General features: G+C 44.3%; 1 protein-coding gene and 1 long non-coding RNA gene across 4 annotated transcripts in view; one reads left to right on the forward strand and one right to left on the reverse strand.

The window, feature by feature from the left end:
• LOC146869538 (uncharacterized) overlaps window positions 1-11553 on the forward strand; it is an 88169-nt gene extending 76616 nt beyond the window's left edge. For all 3 annotated transcript variants that reach the window (XM_085604417.1, XM_085604479.1, XM_085604561.1), the window contains exon 6: window positions 7020-11553. In XM_085604417.1, the coding sequence (XP_085460543.1) occupies window positions 7020-7882 (863 nt within the window). In that variant the 3' untranslated portion in view covers window positions 7883-11553. The remainder of the gene's footprint in view (window positions 1-7019) is intronic.
• Window positions 1-25217, reverse strand: part of LOC146869539 (uncharacterized) — a 159043-nt gene that overhangs the window by 67398 nt on the left and 66428 nt on the right. The window lies entirely within an intron of this gene.

Raw genomic sequence — 25217 nt, forward strand, 5'->3', positions numbered from 1 at the left:
TCCTGTGGCGAAGGGGGTAAGGCAGGGATCGTGTTAGCGCCAACCCTTTTTTCCCTCTTCTTAAATGGCTTAATTGAGACCCTCTTGGCTTTAAAGGACATAGACTCACCAAGGCTAGCTAATCGTAAAATACCGGCTTTAATGTTTGCTGATTACACGCTGCTCCTGTCTAAATCATCAATGGGTATGGAGCGTGTATTGGATGAGTTTAGCGCATTCTGCAGGAATAGAAATTTGGAAATAAATGTTCAGAAAACTAAATATATGGTTTTCCACGCCAAAACCATTAATTGTTCGCATCCCCAAATGGAGGGTAGGTCCCTAGAGAGAGTATCTATATTTGATTACCTATGTATTACACTTAATGACAAGATGGATTGAGGGACTCAAATTAAGAAGGCCAATCTGAAATTAACACAGTCAATGGGTGGTATATTGAAAGTTCACAAAAACTGCACCCAGAAAGTGGTTGGTCCCCCGGCAGAAATCTATAAAATCCAAGCGAGGGGAGCCTCTTTATACGGAGCTGAACTCTGGGGACATAGCCCCATTTTATACTCTGTCGGCTACAGAGAATATTTTTATAAGGCAGTTGTTGGGATTACCAAGAAGTACACCCCTAATCCCATTGAGGATGGACCAGGGTATTGGCTCTATAGCTGATTTAATTGCCCTGCGTCCTCTCCTCTTTTGGCGTCGCATATGGAGTACGCCGGAGTTGGTCAGCTATAGGGAGGAATTGAGGGATGTTATGTCCATACTGGGAGCAGCCAACTTACCATGGCTATCTTTTGTTAGGAATCTATGCCACTCTATGGGGTGGGCAAATATGTGGCTTACTCCGAAGGAGACATGCCCCAGTATCCCGAAAAAGTCCCTAGATCTTGCTTTTAAAGAACACAAAGTACAAATTCATGCTGTCTGACATCAAGGTTTTTGGATCTTAAGCAGCAGTACAAATTAGAATTGGCCCTGGATAGCATCCAACCATTCATGGCTAAAAAATTGTATTTACAATTTAGGCACGGTACATTACCGCTCCGTGCATTTACGAATAGATGGAAGGGTGCAACCAAGGCTGATTGCCCTGGCTGCTCTGACTCCGAAGAAACAGAACTCCACGTGACGCTCGTTTGTCCTGCTTATATTAGGCCCAGATCGAAGTGGATCCCTCAACTTTGTAGGAACCTTTGGCTTAGAAACTATGTTGAGGTCTTTAGGCTACTTAAATATGAAACACTTCCTTTATTTGTAGTCGCTACCTCGAAATTTCTATTTGCGGTGGTGCATACGTGGAGGTATCTTAAAGGGGAAAGAGCTGGGGCGTAACTAGATGCTGCTTATTCGCTAATAAAGTAACTGTCCTATGTTTCTATATAGCTTCATCTAGAGAATTGTAATAACATTTTTGTTTAGGTAAAACAATTTTAATGTTTTTCTTTTAACTTATTTTTTTGTAAAAAACAGGTTTTAATACTTTTATAATTCCCACTAAGGTGACCTGAAATATTCTGATAAATATGTATGCCAATCTTGGGGGGTCGGATAGATCATGTGGCGAGAGCCAATATTATAATAAGAATGCATTATACTATTCTTTATTAACTCAATGATGTTTTGAATATTTCTGTTTGACTCCATCACTTCTGTAAGAATAATCAATTATATTTTATGGATTGTAATATGTATTGTGCTTTTATGGCTGTATAGCCGAAATAAAGTTTTTTTACTTGACTTGATATTATATTTATATTTCTTTCAATGAAAAAACAAAGGTTTAAAGGAAGTTACAGTTAGTTGTTAATGTCCGTTAAGATGTACCGTTTTAAAGAAACAAAACCACTGAAATATACAAATAACTCTAACTCGTACCCTAAAGTAACTATAACTTACGTCCGGCCATGCTCAGTTTTGTCATCAATGATGTCATAGGACGTCATGCGTGACGTCATGCGTGACGTAATACGGGAAGTAATTAGCAATGGATGGCGAGTGAACGAGTTAAAGTTTTGTTGGGGCACGAGGTAGGATAATTGCCTAGCTCAAATATACAGAGAGGAGAGGAGTAGGATGATTGTTTCTGCTGGTGCTAGATGCAACAACACCTCCGCCGATTGACTCATTAGTAACTCATACCCTGGTTGAAAGCACTGTAAAAAGATTTGAGCTTCCTATGGCAGTCAGACAAAATGACTGTCTGTATGACTGTGACGGCATGCAAAGAGACAAGTAAGCTGAGGCAGACCCCAGCTACAGTTGCATTAGTGGTTCCTAAACTGGACAAGAAATATAAGGTGCCAGATGAGTCACTAGCTTGTCTTCTTGGTCACCCACAACAGGACCAAATACAATTCTGTGTTTTTTTTTTAATCATATACTCCCGGCTACCCTAATGGGCACAGCTTTTGGTCGTGTGCAGTTGTGGGTTGGCGGCAGGGCCTGGCCTCTGGCCAGGCCCAGCAACCAACTCCCCCCATGGGCTCCTAACCCCTAGTGGACGACCACCCCTCACTTTACATATTTATCTTTAAAAAAATGTTGCCCATGCACAGCGGGGGTTGGCTGCTGCAGCCAACCCTGTGGGTGCCAAGACCCATGCTGTGCAAATCCTTTTGCTGTGTGTCGGTGTGGTGTTGCCTGCAGGCCCTGCACACTATCCCCTGCGGGTTACCAAACGCCTCATGAACCCATGTCAAAATCACTGTTTTGAACTGTAGTAAAACCCGATTTTAAATATTAAATAACTCACCTCTAAGTGTTGCTACTCAGAAGGTTGGGTGCATAATATGTAAGTGTTGAACATATTCCCCAGCTGAAAGCGAAGAGAACTACCCAATCTCCCAGGAGTTCTCATCAATAAGTTAGAAATACCTAAAGATACCATCACATTTACGTGGTCTCACCCGGGACGGTGTTCCATCGTAACTTCTATTCCCTGTAGGAAGATGGACGGCCTCAACAATTTCATCATCTGCATCAACCATCTGAGGAGCCTCTGATCTGTCTGAGCCCGGAAGTGAGTGGCAAACAGGTATGATCTCAGCTTCTTCAGCACCCAGATCACAGCAAAGGTTTCTCTCTCAATGGCAATCCCATCTTTGTTCCTGGGGAAGTAACCCCCTACCGATGAAGTCTACAAGTTAGTCTAGGGCTGCCTCATTTAACTGGGACAATACTGCCCCAATGCCATACTGTGAGGCATCAGTTTGCACAATAAATTCTTTGGGAACGTCCGGGGCCTTGATTACAGGGGATGTACACAGGGCCTGTTTGAGGAAGTCAAAGGCTTTCTGGCATTCCTCTGTCCAGATCACCTTCCTTGGCTCCTTCTTCAAAGTCAACTCACTCAAAGGTGTAACAGTGGTACCATACCCCTTGACAAACCTCCTGCAGTAACCAGTGAGGCCCAGGAATGCCTTCACTTTTGTCTGCCTTTTGGGGGGCTTCCAGGCCATAATGGTTTCTATCATGGCCTGGAGGGACTGCTCCTTACCCCTGCCCATCAGGCATTCCAAGTACACTATAGAGCCCTGCCTTATCTGAAACTTACTGGCCTTGATATTAAGGCCTGCGTGTTGCAGAACCTGAAGCACTTCCTGGAGCTGAAACGGGTGTCTTACCAACTGCTACTGCTGTGGCATCCAGGTAAGGAGCTCTGAAGACCTCCATTTAAAGCCACATCCTGGTTCACCAGCCTCTTGAAGATGGCAGGGGCATTTTTCTGGTCAAAGGGCATTACCTTGAATTCAAAGTGGCCTCTGGTGTGGAAACGCTATACTCAATTTAGTCACCTCAGTTAAGGCAATCTGCCAGGAGCCTCAAGTCAGTACAAAAGTTCTCAGGAACTTTGCAGTTCCCATCAATGAGCTCATCATCTGAAGGGATGGGTCACTTAATTGAGCCCCTTGTATTCCAGACAGAACTGGAGTTATGGTCTGGTGCCCGGTGGGGCAGCCTTTGGAACCAGCATCACTGGGCTGGACCAGGGACTACTGGAGTGGTCCCACCTCCAGCATCTTGGAGACCCACTCCTTGGTGCTGTCCCTCACCTTGCCTGACCCTCTGTAGATTTGTTTTTGACAGAGGAACTGTCACCAGTGTCAGTATCGTGGGTACACAAGTTAGTAAGCCCAGGGCTGAGGGAGATCTGAGATTGAAACTGTCCCAATAGCTGGCGACAGTCCCTCTGCTGCTCTGGGGTCAGAGTAGGGGAGATGTTGACACCATCCACTGACCCATCTCTCTCCTTGGATGACACAAGATCAGGGAGAGGTTCCCTCTACTCCATCATCCGTCACTAAAAACGTGGTGACTTTTGCCCTGTACCAGCTACAGACACATTTCAAGCACCTATTTTATATTTATTAATAATGAAATCTAATGACTATGTCAGAATTTTTATTGAATATATTGAAAATGTAATTTTAGTAAGCTGCCTCTGCTGAGCTGGGGACTTCCAAGAAAAGGCCTCTTGAATTCTGTCGAGTCTCTGAAGCCACACAGGAGGTCCGCCAAGTGGCCCTTGAAAGAATGCAACTCTTTGTCCATGATAGAAGAGAAAGGAGATGCACTTCTTCAGGGCTCCTCTCAGGTCACAGATGGCAGGTCCAGGCCTCTTCTGCAAAGCTCCGTGGCCCCACTGGGACAAACCCGCTTCAAATATCCAACCTTTGGTTTCAGACCATGACTACAACTTCAACAGCAGCAGCCCACTCGAGATGCCCCATGGTGGAGCTACAGGCAATTGAGGAGGAGGACCCATAGGGGGTGTCTTGAGTGTCTCGAGATCCACCAGGTATGAAGCCTACTCCTTCCTTTCAATCACCTCATAGGGCGCTGTCCAATGATCTTGGAGGGCCCTGTGCTCAACTGGTGCCATCACTCTCACCTTCTGGTCTGGCTAAAACTCAACCAGAGTGACCTTCTGGTCATATTGTTGCTTTGTCAACTTCTGGCTAGCTTCTAAGTTATCAGAAGTCTTTTTCCAGAACGTCTGCATTTGGTTGCGGCAGGTTAGCATGTAGCTAACCACATCCTGAGAGGGCTTCTCTGGAGCTTGCTCCCACCTCCTCTTCACTAAACTGAGAGGCGCCATTACTGGGTGACCATGGAGGAGTTCAAGAAGGCTCCGTCCTACTCCTTTCTACACTATTCTATGTATGCAAAGAGTAGGCACGGCAAGAGGACGTCCCACTTCCACCACATGGCCTCCGGTAGGTCCATACTCATGTCCTTGAGGGTCTTGTTGAATCTCTCATCAATCCCATTAGTCTAGGGGTGATAAGTTGTCCCCACATTCCTTCCACATGAACTTCATGTACATGGGCATGAAGTTGATGCCACTGTCTGACACCACTTGCTTGGGGAAACTCATCAAGGCCCTAGCCACTGCAGCTGTAGTTATGATTTTCAGAGGGATGATCTATGGAAAGCATGTGGCATGGTCCACCAACTCCTGGGTAAACCTGTTGCCCAGGGCAATTTTGGGGTCCAGAGACCAACAATGTTGATGCCCACCCTCTCAAAGGAAATGCCAACAGGCATGGGAGTCAGGGAAACCTTGAGCTTCTTCCCTGTCTTCCCACTGGCTTGGTAAGTGAGACGAGTCTTACAGAAAGCATCTGAGACTGTCCTCATCGAGGGCCAATAAAAGTGGGTGACAAACCTGTCAAAGCTCCTTGTCCTGTCCCAGATGTCCTGCCGGGGAATCCCATGAGCCAAACCCAGTAGCAAGGCCCTGTAACATTGGTGAACCACCAGCACATGTTGCCCCGTGCACAGGCTCTTTAGGCTCACTGTAGAGGAGGCTGTTCTCCCAGTAAATAAGGTGATCTCCAGAGGTGCCATCAGTTGCCTGGGTTTCGGCCTGCCACCTCAGCCTCTCTGGGGTTAGGCAATCGGTAGGTCCACCCTCAGCTTGCCATCCAGCAGGCTCAGGCAGATCTCCTACAAAGGCAGTGTCCTCCCTGGTTGGGTCCATGGCCGCCGCCTCCTGCACCTCATCTACCAATAACGCAGGAGGTTCCAAGGCTGGTTTCCCACGCCATCTGCTGTTCCCTTTCTTTGCAGCTGCCTGGACCCTTCTTCCATGCTCCAGGCTCTCTTGACTCTCCTCCCAGGCAGCCTTGCAACACTTCTTGTTGGCCATCTAGGAGTTTGGCCATCCCGTTCACCACTTAATATAAATCTCACTGTAACGCCTTAAGGTTAGAAGTACACTCACTCTAACACATACATTGAAGAAAAACCCACTTACTCTGACACTCTCCTGCAGCGTCTGACTTGTGTAATTGCAGACTCGTGATTTGGGGAAGCTGCTTCCTTATCTGGGAGAGAGACTATTTTGCTAATCACCACCAAAACATAAAAAATGCCCTACGTATGAATGACCTTTTCCACAAGCTATGGCTGAAGGTGACTGTGGTTGGTGCAAGCAACCAAAGTTGAAGTGTCTGAACCAAAGTCGTCTTTTTTTAAAATTGATAATCTATTATCAGGCAGAGGACTAAAGCTGTCCGGGGAGACACTTAAAATATACAGGCGATCCTGTTTTAAAACATTCAAAAGACTCCTGACTAACAGAACATATTAACTACACAATGGTTTTCCCAAATTAACAACCAAGATGTAATCTACTCTGAAGAATCTGATTGATCGAAGTTCTCAGTTGTTGTGTAATCAATTGGCGGTTTTTCAGCTCTAGCCTGCTTAAAATCATGCCCATTGTGCACCATTGAGCATACACCAGCCATTGTTTGGACTGGTACATGTTTGTCACTCAGGGTATCCAACACTTGCTTTCATTGGACTTATGGAGTTTTGTCAGTAATAGGGCAGAATAACATTTGCCATTCAGTGCACATGCTTATCCGAGAACAATGTGACATCTTTCTGCTTCTTGACTATCATTGATTGTTTGTCTGTGTTATGACTGTCCCTCTTTCACAGGGGACAACTGAGATGTTTTTTGTTTAATTAAGAAAATATTCTTCCTAATTTATTTTTTCATTCTATGTCAGGTATGTCAAGTATGCTTGTGAAGGAGTCCACTACATGCTATGAAAACAAGACCTCTATTCCAAAGACACTCCTTAACCAATATCGAATACTCCAAAGTGAGGACAAGCACACCTTCTCCACTGATGGTAAAAATGCATTTAAAAGAATTGAGAATCATCTACACTATCAGAAATATCATGGACTAAAGAAGCGCTTTCCCTGTACCTATTGTGGAAAGGGTTTTGCTCACAAGTCCTATCTTCTTCGTCACCAGAGAATCCATACTGGTGAGAAGCCCTTTTCCTGTACTGAATGTCTGAAGAGTTTTACTCAGTCGTCAATTCTTCGGCGTCACCAGAGAATTCACACAGGTGAGAAACCCTTTCTCTGCACTGAATGTGGGAAAGGTTTTACTCAGCAGGGAGGGCTTATATGTCACCAGAAAATACACAAGGGTGAGTTTAAAAAACCATTTCCTTGCTCTGAATGTGGAGAGTGCTTTGTGTACAAGTCAGATTTTCAGCGTCACCAGAGAAGCCATATTAAGAAGAGCTTTGAGTTTAAATTAGACTTTCAACAAGACCAGAGAATTCAAAATGATGAAAAGCCATTTGCCTGCACTGAATGTGGGAAGAGCTTTACTCTCAAATCAACACTTGAACGACACCTGCAAATCCACAGGGGTGCAATTGAGAAACCCTTTATCTGCAGCGAGTGTGAGAAGAGATTTCTCTACAAGTCAGATTTAGAACGTCACCGAAGAATCCACACTGGTGAGAAGCCCTTTGTGTGCACTGTGTGTGGAAAAAGCTTTATTCAAAGGTCAAATCTTGGACATCACCTGCTAACCCACGAAGAAGCCACTTTCATGCAATCATTATGAAAAGATGTTTCATCAGTGCACATGTTTTAAACATAGCCAGATAATCCACACAGGTGAGAAACAATTTTCATGCATTGAATGTGTGAAGAGTTTTATGTATCAAACAGACCTTTAGTATCATCGTAGAGTTTACATGGATGAGAAGCTATTTTCTTGCACTCAGTACAAGAAGAGCTTGGTGAATAAATGATCTTCACTGTCACCAGACGTTCCATGGGTGATAAGCCATTTGCATTCACAGAATGCAATAAGAAGTTTGTTAAAAAGGACATTCTATGACCCTAGATTGTCTACACTGGTTGGAACCCTAGAAGTTGAAAGATGGTTTCACAAAAGATATCTTCAACTTCACAAGAGAATTTTCACGAGGCCTGAACTTTTAAAACGTATTCTGAACTTCAAATGAGTATTCATATCAATTGACAGTTTAATCCCTACACCAGTGATGGGAAAATAAGTTGTAGATCTGCGTTGTGTTATTTACTGCTTCTTCAGTTGACGTTTATTTGCCTGATCGTTTATAAATTCTCACCTACTACCACCTGTCTGAGAAAGCTAGTGTGGAAGGGAATAACTGCATCTGGTATTTCCTGTAGTTGGAACTGTTCAATAGGGATCGGCTGCACTTTGCTTATTGAGGAAAGTCCACTCTTTGTTGGTTTTATCTGAACTAAGTGCTTCTCTATATTTTTGTTATTTCTTTTAGCCTGGGTCTTACTTAATGTCATTTCTATGGTGGTCAGCAGTAAATATATGAACCTTATCTTTCCACAAAAGGATGAATTTGGTCTGTGAACATCTCTTTTAGGCCATGCTTAGTAGACCTGGGTGGAGTTTCACTCCGCAGAAGTCAGCGAAGTGCTAGAAGAACTCTGCCGCGCTGTGCGGAGTTCCATAAGCGGCAAAGTCTATTGAGTCGCACTGCTCCCACTGATTTTTTTGTGCTGGGAGTTTGTCCTGCGCTGTAAAATCAGCACGAATGGCCCTAGGCATCACAGCAGCGGGCGCTGCTGCTTTCTGCCTCTTGAACAGACATTCTACTCGAGTGGCAGATTTCTCAACGTGAGCGGCCGCCACCAGCTGCTAACACCTGCGTTGATGAATCTTGCCGAGAGGAGGTATAGCGCCCAATTTTTTTCTCATAAGCGCCTACCAACTTAGTGTTGACACGCTCCAAAGAGAAAACTCCGCTCTGTGTCACCTCACAGAGTGTTTCGGAAGTCCGTGCAGAACGTGGATTGGGCAAAACTCCGCCGGTGTAGTGGAATTTTTCGCCCACCCCTAATTGCTAATCATATCTTGGGATATGATACTTAACTTTTTTGTTTGAATTTCCTATGAATTTGTATGGATTTTTCAAATATATATTATTGTATGCTTTTATGGTTATACTATTTAATGTATACAGAATAAAGATTATCTGATCTGATGGGAAAATACTTTTATAAAAAATGTATTTACAGAATCGCTAGAGAATTCCCCAAGGAGGTTGCAGCTCTCTCAGGGCCTGGCTGTAAAAAGTGTTTTCTATAGTACGAGAAATGCTGCACTCAAAAGTGCTGCACTCAAGTATGTTCTTTCTGTGCAACAAGTGTGAAAAAAGCTTTATTCAAAGCACGTGTGCTCTAACATGAAGGAATTCAGACGGGAATGATGCTCTTCTCCTGCGCTGTTAGTGTGTGACCTGCACAGGTTGCTCCCTATACATAGATTTGCAATATGTGACAGCCCGCTTGCCCCTACCATATCACTGCCCCTTGTGCTGTGAAGCCCACCTGATTCTGCCATGTTATTGCCCCTTGTGCTATGCAGCCCACCTGCTCCTGCCATGTTACTGCCCCCTTGTGCTGCACAGCCCACCTTCCCCTGCTATGTAACTGCCCCCTTGTGCTGCACAGATCCCCTGCCACAGCCATGTTACTGCCCCTTGCGCTGCGCAGCCCACCTGCCCCTCAACAGCCATCAGCATTGAAGCTAGGCTTCATGTGAACGTGTGGAACCGAGCCCAGCACCTGCCACATGAAACCAGCACTGCAGTGTTTGAATGATCAAGAAACGTGAGGTTTCAGCAACATTTCTAGGGCTGCAAAAGCATTTCACCTTCTTTTAGTACATAATTTTTTTATCATTCTGGCTCCTTCGTCCCAACTTCTCCAATGTGAAGTGTTTTTTAACTAAACACATACATTTAGCGCCCTGGACCTTACTGAGAGCTCTTGGCGTGAGGAGAGGATCCCGGACATTTAGTGACAATTTTGAGAGAGTAGCATTGTGAAAGAGGCTTGTCTTTTAGACCCCGGACTTAACCTGCACAGTTGTTATATCTGGCTCAGCCGTGTAATTTCTTATCAAGCGCCTAGAATCTCAGTCACCCAGAGATCCCCATGGGCAGCAACAGGATAGAGACAGGTCAGCCCAGGAGAGCCCTGTTGGCCAGTCACAGAGTGGAACAGTACAATGCGGGCCGCAGAGTAGAGGAGTCATCGTGAAACCTCCTTTGTACAGGAGAATGAATGTGGCTGTTAGGAGGGGGCAGACCTGGAGGAGGAGGCACAGTTCACACCAGTGGAAAAAGATGGTGTGGCCATAACACAAAACTGATTTGCACTACTCGTGATAAAGTGTTGCATCTTAGTCACTGCAGCAGTTCGTACATAAGAGCAGAGGAGTGTTACACCACTTCCATGCACTGCTGCAGAAAGCATGTAAAATAAAATGGTAATAAAATCAGTTTATCACTATTTTAATTTTTACTCTTTCGAACGGAGACTCTTCCCAGCACCACAAGGTAATTACCCTTCTAACCGGCTCGGTTAAAGAGCTTGACAACGTATTCAGGACAGAATCCTTAACTTAGTTCACTCTTCTCCCCTTTTTTAGCTGTATTAAAATAAGCTGTGTCCTGGATTGTTTAAATCAATCACGTGACCCGCGCTATATGCACGGTTACTACGAACTCAATCTCAATAGCGCCATCTCTTCGCCAACCACAAACTGAATCCCAAACAGAGTTGGATATTGTCATCAACCCGGGTAAGTCGCCATACCCTTCCTTTAGAATTAAGGACCCTTTGCTATACATTTTTGGGAACCAATGTCATTATTTAATTTTCAGGTATCGGTGTGCCATTCATTGGACCCCTTGAGCACCACATGATTCTTGTTGAGGTGGGTCCTTTTCCCTTGATGTGCAGACATCAAGTAATGGTAACCCTCATAGGTACCCGTTTTAAGTTCCCTTGTTTTCACTCTATAGGGTCTACTCTCCCTTCCTTCCCCTGTCCTGAGGAAGATCCGCATGGCTGAGGCACCAAATTCCCTCGGTTGCCATTAAGTCAGATCGAAACGTCGACGCTATCCCTTCTCGCACCTGGACCATCCTCCCCAATTCCCCTGTTCCAGCTTAAAAATTCAAATGATTTTTAAATATGGGCAGGTAGCATTGAACTGTTAATTCATTATCAGTTTTTGTACATTTGTGTAAATATATGCCACTTATCTTCTGTTTTGAAAACTGTGAGTCCTCTTGACTCCTTCTAACTTTTTTTAGCACCCCTCTTCTACACGTTCCCTTGAACAATTTTCTCCTCTGCTTTCCATGACCCTCTAAGTTTTGTTTAAAATGTTTTTGTCTTTTACTCATCAAATAAATATTTTGTAATATAACATAATTTTGTCTTGCACATCATGTTTGTTTGGTAAAATTGATGATTTATATACGTTTTGTGAGCTGACTATTGCGAGCTCTTAATAGTTTGCAACTGTTCTTATGTATGTACCTGAGGTCACAGTGCCTGATGAGGTTAGAATCATTTTAACCCCTTGAGTGCCCGCCCCTTTCCCCGCCCTGTGCCGGCCGTTGCATTAGCGGGCGGGGTCTATGACGAGCTGGACTCGTCATGGGCACAGCGCAACCGCCCCATGGATAACGAACGACGGCCAGTTTGAAAATTGTGCTTCGGTCGGATTGCTGGAAGGTGCAGGATGTTCGCTGCAGACTGCGAGGACACAAAGGCAATGAACGGGGGACAAAGTTATGGGACTAAAGCACTCTGCTGAGTTGGGGAGGCGGGTAGTTTTAAATCCACGGAGCAGGGAGGAGGGATGGGCTTAGTTATTTGGATTTTTTTTTAGTATTGGTTGTTTTTTGAGGACAGGTGTTGCAACAAAGATCAGGCCATATGACACTAGGGGGACTGCATTGCAAATAACCCAAGGGTGGCTAAACATTATGGACGATCATGCCAAACACAAACTCAGAGATCGGCCGACCGTTAAAGCCCTGGACAGGTGAAGCTTCAAAATGATGGTACACTCCGATTCTACCTCTGGTTCCAGAGGGGTGGGGATCCTAGTTAATAGATGTTTCCCATTGATTATAACCGGAACTCACAAGGACGACCAAGGGCGATTTGCAGCGATAATATGCCAATGGGACGGTAGAATATATAACATAGTGTCAGTTTACGTCCCACCGACGTTGCATTAGACTGCCTTTCCAGACCTGGGAAAATTCCTGCTTGCACTCCCGCGTGACGAACTAATTTGGGGGGTGACTTTAAAGCCCTAGGGACCCTAGTGGTGCCAACCTCCAATTAGTAGAATTCGTAGATGCTCTTGGCTTATTAGACGTCTGGAGGACCAGATACCCGACAGAAAGGCAATATACATTCCACTCTGGAGTACATAATAGCCTCTCCAGACTAGACTACATCGTTTCCTTAGCCACAGGGATGCTAGGAATGGCAGAGATTACGCACTTATCCAGAGGTATATCGGGCCACTCACCAATACTCATTACATACACACCCTTCGCCCCACAACAGCAAAGACTGTTCCCAATCCACCCCGGATACCATAAAAATCATAAAATTAGTAGGGACCTCATTAAGGCGACATAGAGCCATTTTGAAGAAAACCAGCACTCGTTCTCTCTCCAATGAAGCTGTGGGAAACGTACAAGACAGTGCTCCGCAGGCACGCAATCTCCCTAATTGTGAGACAGAAATGGGAACGACAAAGCCACATTGATAATTTAGAACTAGAAGTATCCTTGGCAGAGGCAGCACATATAGAGGATGCTACTGAGGAGACGACACATACGTTACACCTTGCACAACAGGCATATAACGTCTACACGCTGGTGGAGGCTCATAATACGCTTACAAAAACACACCACACTGTCTACGAACTCGGCGATAAAGCGGGTAAGCTATTGGCCTGGTTGGAAAAGAAGGAAAGGGCGAGTAAATGGGTGGCGCAGATCCGTTTAGATGACGGACAAATAAGGCAGTAGGGTCCAACGGAATTCCGGTTGAATTCTATAAGCAAGCAGTACTCCAGCTTGTACCACACTTGCTTGCCATGTACACGGATAGCCTAGAAAAGGGGATCCTTCCTAGAGATCAGCGCCTAGCTACCATAGTCGCGATACATAAACCTGGCAAACCGCCACAGGAATGTACGTCCTATGGACCGATTTCCCTGATAAACGCTGAGGCAAAAATACTAGCTAAGGCACTGGCCGACCGACTACAACCACATCTCTCCACGGTGATCCACCCGGATCAGTTCGGATTTATGCCCAGCTGCAATACTGCGCTCAATCTGAGGAGGCTACATGGTGTTATAGAGCGCAGATCCATCATAGCAGAGGACGCAGTTATACTCTCACTAGATGCACGAATGGCGTTCGACTTAGTTGAATGGCCCTTCTTTTTTGCAGTCCTCGGCCACTTGGGATTCGGGCCCAAATTCTGTGCATGGATCCAATTACTATACACTCAGCCACTAGCCCAAGTAGTGGTGAACGGCCATATATCGACCGATTTCCCACTAGGGAGCGGGACAAGGCAGGGTTGCTCATTATCACCACTCCTGTTTGCAATAGTGCTGGAGCCCCTGGCGGCCTGGATAAGGCAAGACCCAGTGATACGTGGATTGAGGTGGGCACTGGACTGGGAAGACCGAATCTCGCTATATGTGGACGACATAATCATAATTAACGTTCCCAGCACGCTCCATTAACTGCCTCTTAGATATCTGCACGGCCCTTGGGCGGGTATTCGGGTACACCATAAACTGGGCAAAGTCACTCCTCTATATCCTACATGGTTCCCCACCCGGCTCCCATGTGGATGTACACTTCAGGTAGCGGATACTGGCTTTAAATATCTAGGGATATTCGTAACACATGATCGAGCACAGTTCATTGCACAAAATCTAACACAGCCCTTGACGATATTCAAAGGTGACGTCAAACACTGCCGCACACTGCCACTGACACTGCTGGGAAGGACAGCCCTCTTTAAAATGACGGCACTCCCCAGATTTCTATACGCACTTCAAAATTCACCGTTCCCTGTCCCCCCAACATACTTCACAGCAATAAATGCGGAAGGACAACTCTGCTTTGGGATGGGAAAACTCCCCGTATAGCTATGCAAAAACTTACTAGAAGATGGTACAACGGGGGTATCGCCCTTCCTGATATTAAAATATATTATTGGGCATCCCAGTTGGTTGCTATCAACCATTGGATCCATGTACCCCAAGAGGACCCAGCATACCGAATGGACAGACACTTTCTAGACACTCTAAGGATTATGGGAGCGCTATACAATAGGGCGAGAAGGCACAACCTCACAGGTCCAACAGCGCACATCATACATGTCTGGTTCGAGGCACAGAGAGCATTAGGATGGGAGGGAGTAATAACTCAAGCTATGCCGCTGTGGGACACAAAGAGGCTGGGCATGCTGCGCAATTCCAAAGACTTCAGCCAATGGGATCTGTGCGGAATATCGAAAGTTGCAGACCTCTGGAAGAAAGGGGAAATAGTCCCATTTGCATATTTGCAGGCCACCTACGGATTAGTACAGACAGAACTATTCTGCTACATACAGGTTATTCACGCACTCCAGTCTTTGATCCCACTAGGAACACGACCTGAAGAATCCTCACCATTAGAAGATAGGCTTCTAACAGACCACCTTCACAAAAAGGCAATCTCACAAACCTATCGGAAAATTGTGAATAACCGCCCAGACCTCACGCATTGAAGGCCAGATGGGAACAAGCAATAGCTGAACTAGATGAAGCTGACTGGCAGGAGGCACTGGCGTCCCCATGGGTGTGGAATTTAATAATATATCTACTTGTCCATGGGGCAGGTTGCTTCATAAATCTACTTGTCCTGTAACAAAATCCACTTGTCCCTTTTGTTGCATGTAATGCTGTGACAAATTATGGCAGCAATCTCATTATATAAGAGCTCCGAAATAGCCTCTCTGATTATGCCAGGGCTCCTTCCATAGTAGGGTTTGAATACTAGCAATCTGCCATGTTTCTGCAGATCTGCATACTGGCGCTGAAATCAATGGTAAGCAACAGTTCCAGGGTTGGAATGCCCTTTTGAGTCTGTGCAAACCTACTAACTTGCATGTTTTAAGGGTTTTCACCAACTCTTCTCTAATCTTTTCCCATACTGAGAAAGGTTGGAAATTTGCTCCTGACAATGGCAGATGTAAAACTTCTCCCAGGGTTGGGAAAAAAGGGTTGGAGGGAGAGTGAAATGCAAACACTCAGATTTTCTCACAAGCAAATCTACACCTGCATATTTGCTCATGCTAAAATGCTGTTAACAAATATTTTCTATGAGTATTATTTCTTGGCCTACTTCTGTAAAGTCTTGTGAATTCACAAATGTTGTATATCTGCACTCAATGCAGGGACATGAGTGCACTTTTGAGACTTTATTTAATAATTAGGCCCCTAATTAGGTCTGGCGTTAACCATGATCTTTTGTGTTTATTAAAATTCTGTCTATTGGCTAGCTTCATTGTGAGTGACAGCATTCTGTTCTTTCACAAGGAACATAATCAACACAGTCGTTGTGTTCAGTGCCAGGATCTGCTGTGGCAATGTGTGCTTTTTGAGACCATAACAATTTTTGCTTTTGCCAATGTTTGTTATAATGATGAGGACCCGGCAGCTCCCACACCAATAAGGTTTTACAAAACCCATGCCAAAACAAGTCACGCACTGACAAAATCAAAAGGCTGACCAACAATTTCTGACCTATTAGCTTTACCAGTGCTTGTTTATTTTTATGTTCTATAATCTTATTGAAACTGGTTACACTGACTTATCATTATGAATATTTTTTGGAAATACTAGCATACATCAACATATTTTACTAACTGATGCTGCAAAAAAAAAAGGTACCTAAATGCTACCGTAGTTTAGCAAAATGTTTTTGCAATTTCTTGTGAACATTTTATTTTGAAAGCAAAGAACCATCAATCTTGCTTTCAAGCTTCTGCATCTAATCAGAGAGCATTCTGGGAGCAGTATACATAGCCTCATATTGCTAAACATTGAAAATGTGTGTACTCATTTTTATACTATAACCACTGACAGTAGTACAGTCTGAGCTGACAACATGTACTTTGATCGCTCACCCTAATAATAAAGGTTTTGCATTAATGAACCATAAATACAAGTTTGAACAGCATTAACACATGGACACAAATATTACTGAGAAAATTCGATTTTCGATCGTGATCGAATCGACCCGCCATTTTGTGCTTCGCCGCCATTTTGTGTTGCCCTCACTCAGGCAGCACGGCGAACAAAGTCTATTCTGCTTTTCCTGCAGCTTCGTGTCGAAATAAGCCTTCTGCCTCTATTTACAAACCTGGTGTTAGGACTGACCGAGTACACTAATCCCTGTCTGGTTTTCTTAAGCCCCGTCTCAACTATCTGTTGGTTCACACTATTCTCTTCTGACTTAATCTTATCGTCTGGCCTTCGGTGTCCTCTGCTAGCATTCTCTTGTTTCACAACTGTCCTCCAAAACACACAAATGTATCTCGCCACCTGCAAGTTGGTTGCAGATCTGTTAATGAATTAGTTCGAGGGAGGGGTGACAAACACAGTCGGAGGAGAGGCTTCTTCGAGTCATCTGATACTTTGTTTTCAAACCTTTTCTATTGGTTCTGTTCTGTTTTCCAACTTTTCTTATTGGCTCTTTCTTGTATGTCTTGGGTGTGTATCTGATCAATGTATATTTCACATATGTACTATATAAGATTGTGCGCCACGGAGTGAAGTGGCAGTCTCCTGAGAACCTACCTCGTGTACTTCTGGGATAACTGTACTAGCTGCAGCTCATAAATCCGATCTTCTAACACCTAACAGAGTGTCCCGTGTCTCTGTGTAGCTGAGCAGGAGAACCCCGGAGATTAAGGCGTACCCTGCGCCGCCAGGCCCAAAAGGTTCTGGTTCTTCAACTGGCGCCCAACGTGGGGCGGCTTCAGTGGTACCGGTTCTGCCTGAAGGTCGTGAAGAACCCCGCAAGAAAATTCTGGAGGATTCGCGAGCCACGTCCGAAGGTCTTTTTCAGCGTGGTTACTCCTTCCTGACGGCTACTGACGACTGCTGCCCTGACGGCCGCCCTGCCTTGGCCCTTCCTTTGGTGATGTATGGTAAGGCGAGACGATAGACGGTCCTCTGTTGGCGTGAGAAGACATCCTTAGTTAAGTATTTGGTGGGTCGCTCCCACAATTTTGTTCCTTTGTTCCTTTGGTCCTTAGATTTGACTATTGCAATAGCCGAAGCCGAGGGGTAAGTGCATTTGTGCTGCGTAAACTGAGTTTTACCCCCTTGAAGTTTGTGAACAGTCCGGTGAAATCACGAGATGCCTGGTCTGACTAAGTTTGGAAAACTTTGTTGCTTTGGTTGTAATAGGGTCTCCCGGCTTGAGGACTCTTGTCCGATTCCTTCGGTTGGAACTCCCACATACGAGCTCTATTCAAAACATGGTATTGGCCCCATTGCCTTTAACGAGGCATGGACCCGATACACGAAGAAAGATGGTGTTTTAAAATGGCCAGAAAATGGTAGTTTTGAGCCTGATGTGCTAGATAATTTAGAAGCAGTTTTATTCAAAAGAAAAGCCCGGCAATATTTGACTCTTGCCGCCTTTGGCGTAAGGAAGCCAAACAGAAAGAAATTAAGCAAACAAAACGAGATAGGAAAGCACAGGGTATGACAATTATACAGGCTGCCCAACGATTTAAAGATGATGAAATTGATAATGCGACGGAGGTTTCAGAGAGACAGCATCGTATGGCGATAGATGAATGCTATCCGGTGTTGTCTGTTTCCCCTTCCGATAACAAAGATTTAGAAGAAGATCCTCTAATGTCTCATTTATTGAGATTGCCTCCGCCCTATGCACAAGGTGCCAATGCACCCCAGTTGTTACAGCCTGTTCAGCCGCCAGCAGTACCTCCGCCTGTTCCGGCTCTTCCACATTTGCCTCCTCCAGTAGTACCGCCTCTGCCAGTTTTACCATTAACTTCGACTTCTTTGCCCTCATCTCCTGATCTTCGATCTCCTTTGCCTTCTGCACCTCCTGCAATTACCGGTTCTCCTTCTGTTAGTTCGCCTAATACCTTGTCTCCTATCCTCATGTCCAATTCTTCGTCTATGCGTAGGCGACTCACGGACACTGTCTCTGGTATTCTATCTCCTTTCTTTGAAGCCTTAAATGTGTCTCCTTTTGCTCGAAGACAGTCTCGTAGTCAGTTCCCAGATTCTGAAGAACGAGAAAGGTTGGACTCTCTCGCACGTAAATGGATCAAAAAGGGTCCCCAATACAGTGTGCTCGATATTATGCCTACCTTCTCACAATGGAATGCACCCACGCAAAGATATGTTTTCGATGTAATGTGTGATACTCTCATTAAAGAATGGGAGGATGTGAATTTGAATTCGGTTCCACAGGGTCTGTTAGATGTTCAGGCTGACTTTGATAAAGGAGTTATTGTGGGTTCCAAAGTTGAAAACGCTGTAAGGACACTTATTTCCTTTAGAAACTTATTGTCCTCTCAGACTTTCCTTGATTCTGATCCGTCGGTTAGACTGACACTGAAAAAGTATCCCATGAGGGAGGTTCCTCCAGTATGGAAGGAAGAGGTTGCAGCTCAAGGTGTTAATCCAGCTATTCCCGCTCATTTTCAGCGTATATGGGTACATGTCCCCTGGAAGAGATCTGAAGTTTTAGCCCTTAAACAGACTCTACCGGATCCTCGTAAAAACCCTGCGGGTTATTATAAAGAATTATCACAGACAGTTGACGCTTGCATCATGAATCTAGCTGATATCGATATGTTAATGGGAAATGTAGTCCCACAGATATTATGGGCTAGGATTCGTAAGGAGAATCACGCACAGGAATTAGGTGCTGATTGGGATACTATAACTGCCGCAGATAGAGACCAAGTGGGTGGTGCGAAGCCTGGTGCTTTGATTTCAGAACTCCCTGGTAGGATTATTACATTAATGAAAACGATGATGCCTGCATTGAGAGTTAATTGGGATAAATTAGCGGCATGCAAACAAAAGAAAGATGAAAGTGTCTCTGACTTCTTTACTCGTTTTGAGGAGACATTTATTGATCACAGTAGTCAAGATATGGCTACAGAGGGTGGACAGCGATTATTTGTGGACAAATTTGTATTTAATTTGCTTCCCGAGCTGTCACACAAATTGAAAAATTCTGAAAGTTCATGGGCTGTTTCTTCTTCTGCCCAGATATTGGCTACTGCACAATATTATGAAACCAGAGATAAAGAAGAAAAAGAAAAACAAAAGAGAAAAAGACGAAAGAATTAAAAACGAAGGTTCTCTTGCAACAAGCTTATCCTCCTCGCTATGCTCAGCCTCAGTTTCAACAGCCTCCACAGTTTCAGAGGTTGTATCAGAAACCTGAGCCATATATTCCGCGACCTTTGTTAGGACCTAATCAATGTGCCTATTGTAGAGAAGAAGGTCATTTTAAGCATAATTGTCCAGTTTTATTGCAGCGCAGTGGAGCACTATCTGCTCCACGAGGTCGTGGTGGCCTCTAGTCAGTAAATAGAGGTAGAGGTCGAGGTGTGTTGACTCAAGAACAGCGTGCCCTTCCTCCTCCCAATTCCATGAATTACTTTGATCAGCAAAATGTTAGGTCTACACAGTACTACAATGAAGACCATTATATTGAAAGCGAGAATGGAAGTCTTCATGCTAACTAGGACAGCCTTGGACAAAGTAAGGGAGTTGTGACGGTTCCAGTAGATCAGAATGGACCTTATGTTAATGTCACTACAATGGGTGTTTTAGAGCCATTTTTTCTAGATACCGGGGCGATGAGAAGTTCTAGCATTCATTCAAAACTCCCTGGGGCACCTTTGTCTGGCTTAACGAATGTATCTGTAGGATTTTCTGGCACCCCTGTTCGTAAACCGGTTTCTTGCCCTTTGCCTATTTCAATTGGCCCTTATGATTTAGAAGCTCCACTTCTTTTGACGAATGGTTGCGGTGAGAATCTGTTGGGTTTGGACTTATTGAAAAGAATGCATGCTACAATATATTGTTCCCCTTCTGGTGTACCTCTTACTTTAGGACAGAAACTGATTTCTCCCATGTATTTGTTCTAAGATCAGTTTCCACCTGAACTACTTTCTCTTCCGGCAACGCTTTGGACCACGGGTCCGAATGATGTGGGCTGTCTTGAAATTCCACCTTATGTTGTCACTCTCAAGCCTGATGTTGAATTGCCGCGTATTCCGCAGTATAGAATTTCCACTGAAGGTGAAAAAGCGCTTTTGAAATCATCCATGATTTGATTCAGAAGGGTGTGGTTGAAGAAACGAGAGGAAACATATGCAATAGTCCTATTCTTCCTGTTCTTAAACGCACTGATCCTTCTCAGCCACCTGTATATCGTTTCGTAATTGATCTTCGGGAGATAAACAAAATTGTTGTACCACAATTTCCTGTCGTCCCAGATATCACTGCTCTGTTGACAATGATACCTTCCACAGCGACTTGGTTTTCTGTTATCGAGCTAAAGAATGCCTTCTTTAGTATTCCCATTGCAGAAGAGAGTAGGGATATTTTTGGCTTCTCTCTTGGAGGCCGAAGCTTCCGGTTCAAACGCGCACCTCAGGGCTATTGTGAAAGTCCCTCTATTTACAGTCAAGCCTTAAAATGTCATCTTGATACTTTTCATTTGCCGTCTGGTGCTGCTCTTATACAATACATGGATGATTTGTTATTCGCTGCTGATTCAGAAGATATTTGCAAAAATGTGACTTTTGCATTGTTACGCCATTTGTTTAATCTGAATCATAAGGTTTCACCTTCCAAACTACAATATGTTCGTCGAGAAGTTACCTACTTGGGTCATCTCCTATCAAAGGAGGGACGATGATTAACCCCAGAACGAATTCAGGCGATTGCGCAAATGTCTGTGCCATCCACACAAAGGGAGGTACGTGCCTTTCTAGGTATTACTTCCTATTGTAGGCAGTGGATCCCTAACTTCTCCCTGGTGGCCAAACCTCTGTTGGCACTCACTGTGAAAGATACACCTCAGCCCCTTCCTTGGACTGACGAGTGCCAAAGGAGTTTTACTGATTTACGTACTGCTCTGTGTTCCGCTCCTGTACTAGGTACTTCTGATTACAATAAGCCTTTTACGCTCTATGTCCATGAGAGAGAGGGTTGTGCGTTGTCAGTTTTAAGACAGCAATTTGGAGACAAACAGCGGCCATGTGCCTATTTTTCGGCTACGCTAGATCCCGTAGCTAAAGCATTGCCTAGTTGTCTCAAAGCGACAGCAGCAGCAATTTCTATTCGACAGTCTGCTGGAATGGTGTTAGATAATACTCTCATTGTCATGGTGCCACATGCAGTAGATACTTTACTAAACAGAACGAAAACGCAGCATCTTACAGTGCTCGTTTAACTGGATACGAGCTGACGCTTTTGGCTAGTCACGTACACATCAAACGATGTAATACCCTAAATCCAGCTACTCTGTTGCCCCTTCCAGAGGAGAAAGGTGTTGAGGAGCAACATGATTGTTTCCTCCGTACTGAGGAAGAGACAAAAGGAAGAATTGACTTGAAAGATACGCCGCTAGAGAATCCGGATGGAATGCTATGGGTAGATGGTTCTTGTTTTAAAATGTCTAATGGAGATACAGTTTCAGCCTATGCTGTTACTACTTTACATACAGTTGTGGAAACAGCACGTATCAGATACAACTCAGCTTAAGCAGCAGAACTGATAGCTTTAACGAGAGCATGTGTGTTGTCAAAAGGGAAAAAACTGAACGTGTACACCGACAGTCAATACGCCTTTGGTGTAGCGTTCAATTTTGGGTGACTTTGGAAAGAGAGGGGATTCCTTACTTCACATGGCACTAAAATACAACATGGTCAGTTAGTGACTGATCTTCTTGAGTCACTTGCTTTGCCCACCCAAATAGCAATTGTGAAGTGTAGTGCGCACAAAAAGATTACAGATGATGTTGGCCGAGGAAATGCATTTGCAGATGAAGTAGCGAAAAAGACAGCGAGAGACGCTACAAGTCGAATGTATGTGGCGGGTCCTACGAATTGGATTAGAGAAAGAGGAATGTATGAGGATACAGTAGAAAGTGTAAAGTTGATTCAGAAAGAGGCTACAGAGAAAGAATTGAGTAAGTGGAAAGAAAGTATGGGAATGTTAGATGAGATGGGTTGTTGGGTGGAATTATCTGAACACCAACGTTGGCTATTACCAGATGCCTATGTACTCCCAGTAGTTACTATGGCGCATGGTCCAGCCCACTTAAGTGCGAAAGGTATATGCAAGCTTCTGGCTCCAGCGTGGCAAAATGAAGGAATCCCAAAATGCGCAGACAATGTAGTGAAACATTGTATTGTTTGTTTGATGTACAACCCAGGAAAGGGAACCCCAACTCCAGCGGGTCACTTTGCTCCTCCGACATATCCATTTGAGGTGTTGCAGATCGATTACATTCACATGGAACGATGCAAAAATCTCAAATATGTTCTGGTGGTAGTATGCGCCTTTTCTAGGTGGATAGAAGCATACCCTCTAAAAGACAATACAGCCTTATCCACAGCCAAAATTCTACTAAAATAATTTTTCCCCAGGTTTGGTTTGCCGCGCATTGTCTGGAGTGACAATGGGAGCGAATTTGTAGACCAAGTCATGCAAAAAGTTTGTGCGGGTCTTGGTATCAAGCAAAAGTTCCATGCGGCAAACCATCCACAGTCAGCGGGTTTAGTGGAATGCTACAACGGAACTTTGAAGCTCAAATTGGTGAAAGTGCAGGCTAGTACAGGACTTAATTGGCCCGATGCTTTACCACTGGCTCTCCTGTCCACCAGAACTGCTGTGCACTCTCGTTTGGGACTTAGCCCTTACGAAGTGGTCTTTGGGCGCCCAGCTAACATATGGGAGTCCCTCGCCCTAAGAAATACTCAGACTTGCCATATCCAATGTTAATTGACTACTTGCTTGAACTTACAACTAAATTGCGTGTTCTCCATCAACAGGTTCAGAGTGCTTTACCGGAGGCTTCCACAGACCCAGGTCATTCCATCCGACCAGGTGACTGGGTGTGTATAAAGAATTTCCAAAGGACGAAAAATTTGGAGCCCAGGTGAAGGGAGCCTCGTTTGGTACTTTTGGTGACGAGAACAGCAGTCAAAGTCGAAGGAAAGAAAAATTGGATTCACGGCGTGCATTGTAAGAAAGTGCCTTTGCCTCTACCCTTCGACCAATGGGTGCGTAGGGGCATTGGTGACTCTGAGAGTGAGAAGGTTCCACGATTTGTACCTTTTAGCGATGCATGCCTAAATGGAACATTGTCTGAGAAAGAGGACGACGACATTCTTCAGGAAGCGATAACACCACATCGTCGCTTGAATACGACAAATCCACGAACATTGTTCCGAGACCAAACTGTACCTGATAAAGAACACTATAATCTAAGACCTAGACCAAAGAACACTTAAGATTTTTCTCTCTCCTATGTAGTATTCTATTCCGGTTGCAGGGTCACGGTAGGAGTCTTGGTTGTGACCTGAGTAGTGGCAATAGGCCTGCAGGACTTGCAGTGTCATAGGACGGCAGATAATCATAATTAAGTGATTGAGGAAGATTGCCGTGAGCATCCATTTAGAAAGATGGAAACTACACTAGGCAAAAGAGAGAGAAAGGATGAAATGAAAAAAGAATCCTGTAGAATAATGTATAGTCGTTTTAGTATAACCTTATGTATTATTATATTATTGTGTATCCTTTTGGGGTTTATAAGTTGGATTATTTATGCTCTGCAGCAAAAAGTTGTCTCTCCTTCTACCTCTTCGTCTTCTTCTACTGTCTCTCCACATCTATTTCATACCCTTCCTCAACATGAACTCATTAGAAGAACTGAATATTATAACAATTCCTTTGTCCAGTTATTACATCAACACCAATTAGTGATCAATACAACTGACTGTTGGGTGTGTGGACTTATGCCACATACCACAGAAAAAGGAATGCCATATTTAGTTCTTCCGTTTTCTTATGAGGGTTCTGCTTGGGCTTATTTTGTTATCTTCTCCAATGCCTATCAAAGCAAATTCAGACGATCTGTTAGTTCATATATTGGTGGTCCAGATTTTAGTCATAGTTCATTGATAAAGGGAATGGTAGCTATGGCTAAAATCATGGAAAATAGTAAGATTTCCGTTGACGAAAGGAAAGCGTACACAAACTGGAACGTCACCCATTATGTCACTAGCCTTAGTGATAAGGTTAAAAAAAGAGAATCTCCACCGATTTGGACTATTCCTCATCAGGGAAATTTCTGTCTGCAAATAAATGGTCGGTCTTCTGACACTATACAAAGAACCAACTGTTCCCACACATACGTCTACTCCTCTCAGAACTCGCCGCCTCTAGTGCCATCTCAAGGCACGTATTTTATCTGCCACAATAGGGCTTACACGTGGTTGCCAAGGGGTTTTTCTGGTACCTGTTATATAGCTTTCCTTCTTCCCCCTACATACACCGCTTCTGCAAATTATCATTGAAACAGATATGGCAGAGGGATTATTGATTCTAAAGACACAGCAGGACAAGAGGGAGGAGATTTCCTCAAAGGATTTCTTCCTTTTGGGGTCCAATGGCCAACAGCAGAAATATAAGGCAACTGGTTTGTGTCGTAGAAACAACAATAGGCATCACTGTAGGAGCCTTAAGTAATATCACGGCAGAACTACAGGCGGATCGTCTTATGACCTTACAAAACCGAGTTGCCTTAGATTTTGTTCTCGCGGATCGTGGTGGAGTATGCAAATTGATCGGGTCAAGTTGCTGTATTTTCATACCTGATGACGCTCCAACAGTATACCAAGCTATCTCTAAGTTACATATAATCTCTGAGTCGATTCCTCAGGACGAAGGAGATTGGTCATTATTGGAGTGGTTTTGGGGA

This window comes from Triturus cristatus, chromosome 1_1 (genome assembly GCF_964204655.1).
Source record: "Triturus cristatus chromosome 1_1, aTriCri1.1, whole genome shotgun sequence".
Taxonomy (NCBI): Eukaryota; Metazoa; Chordata; class Amphibia; order Caudata; family Salamandridae; genus Triturus; species Triturus cristatus.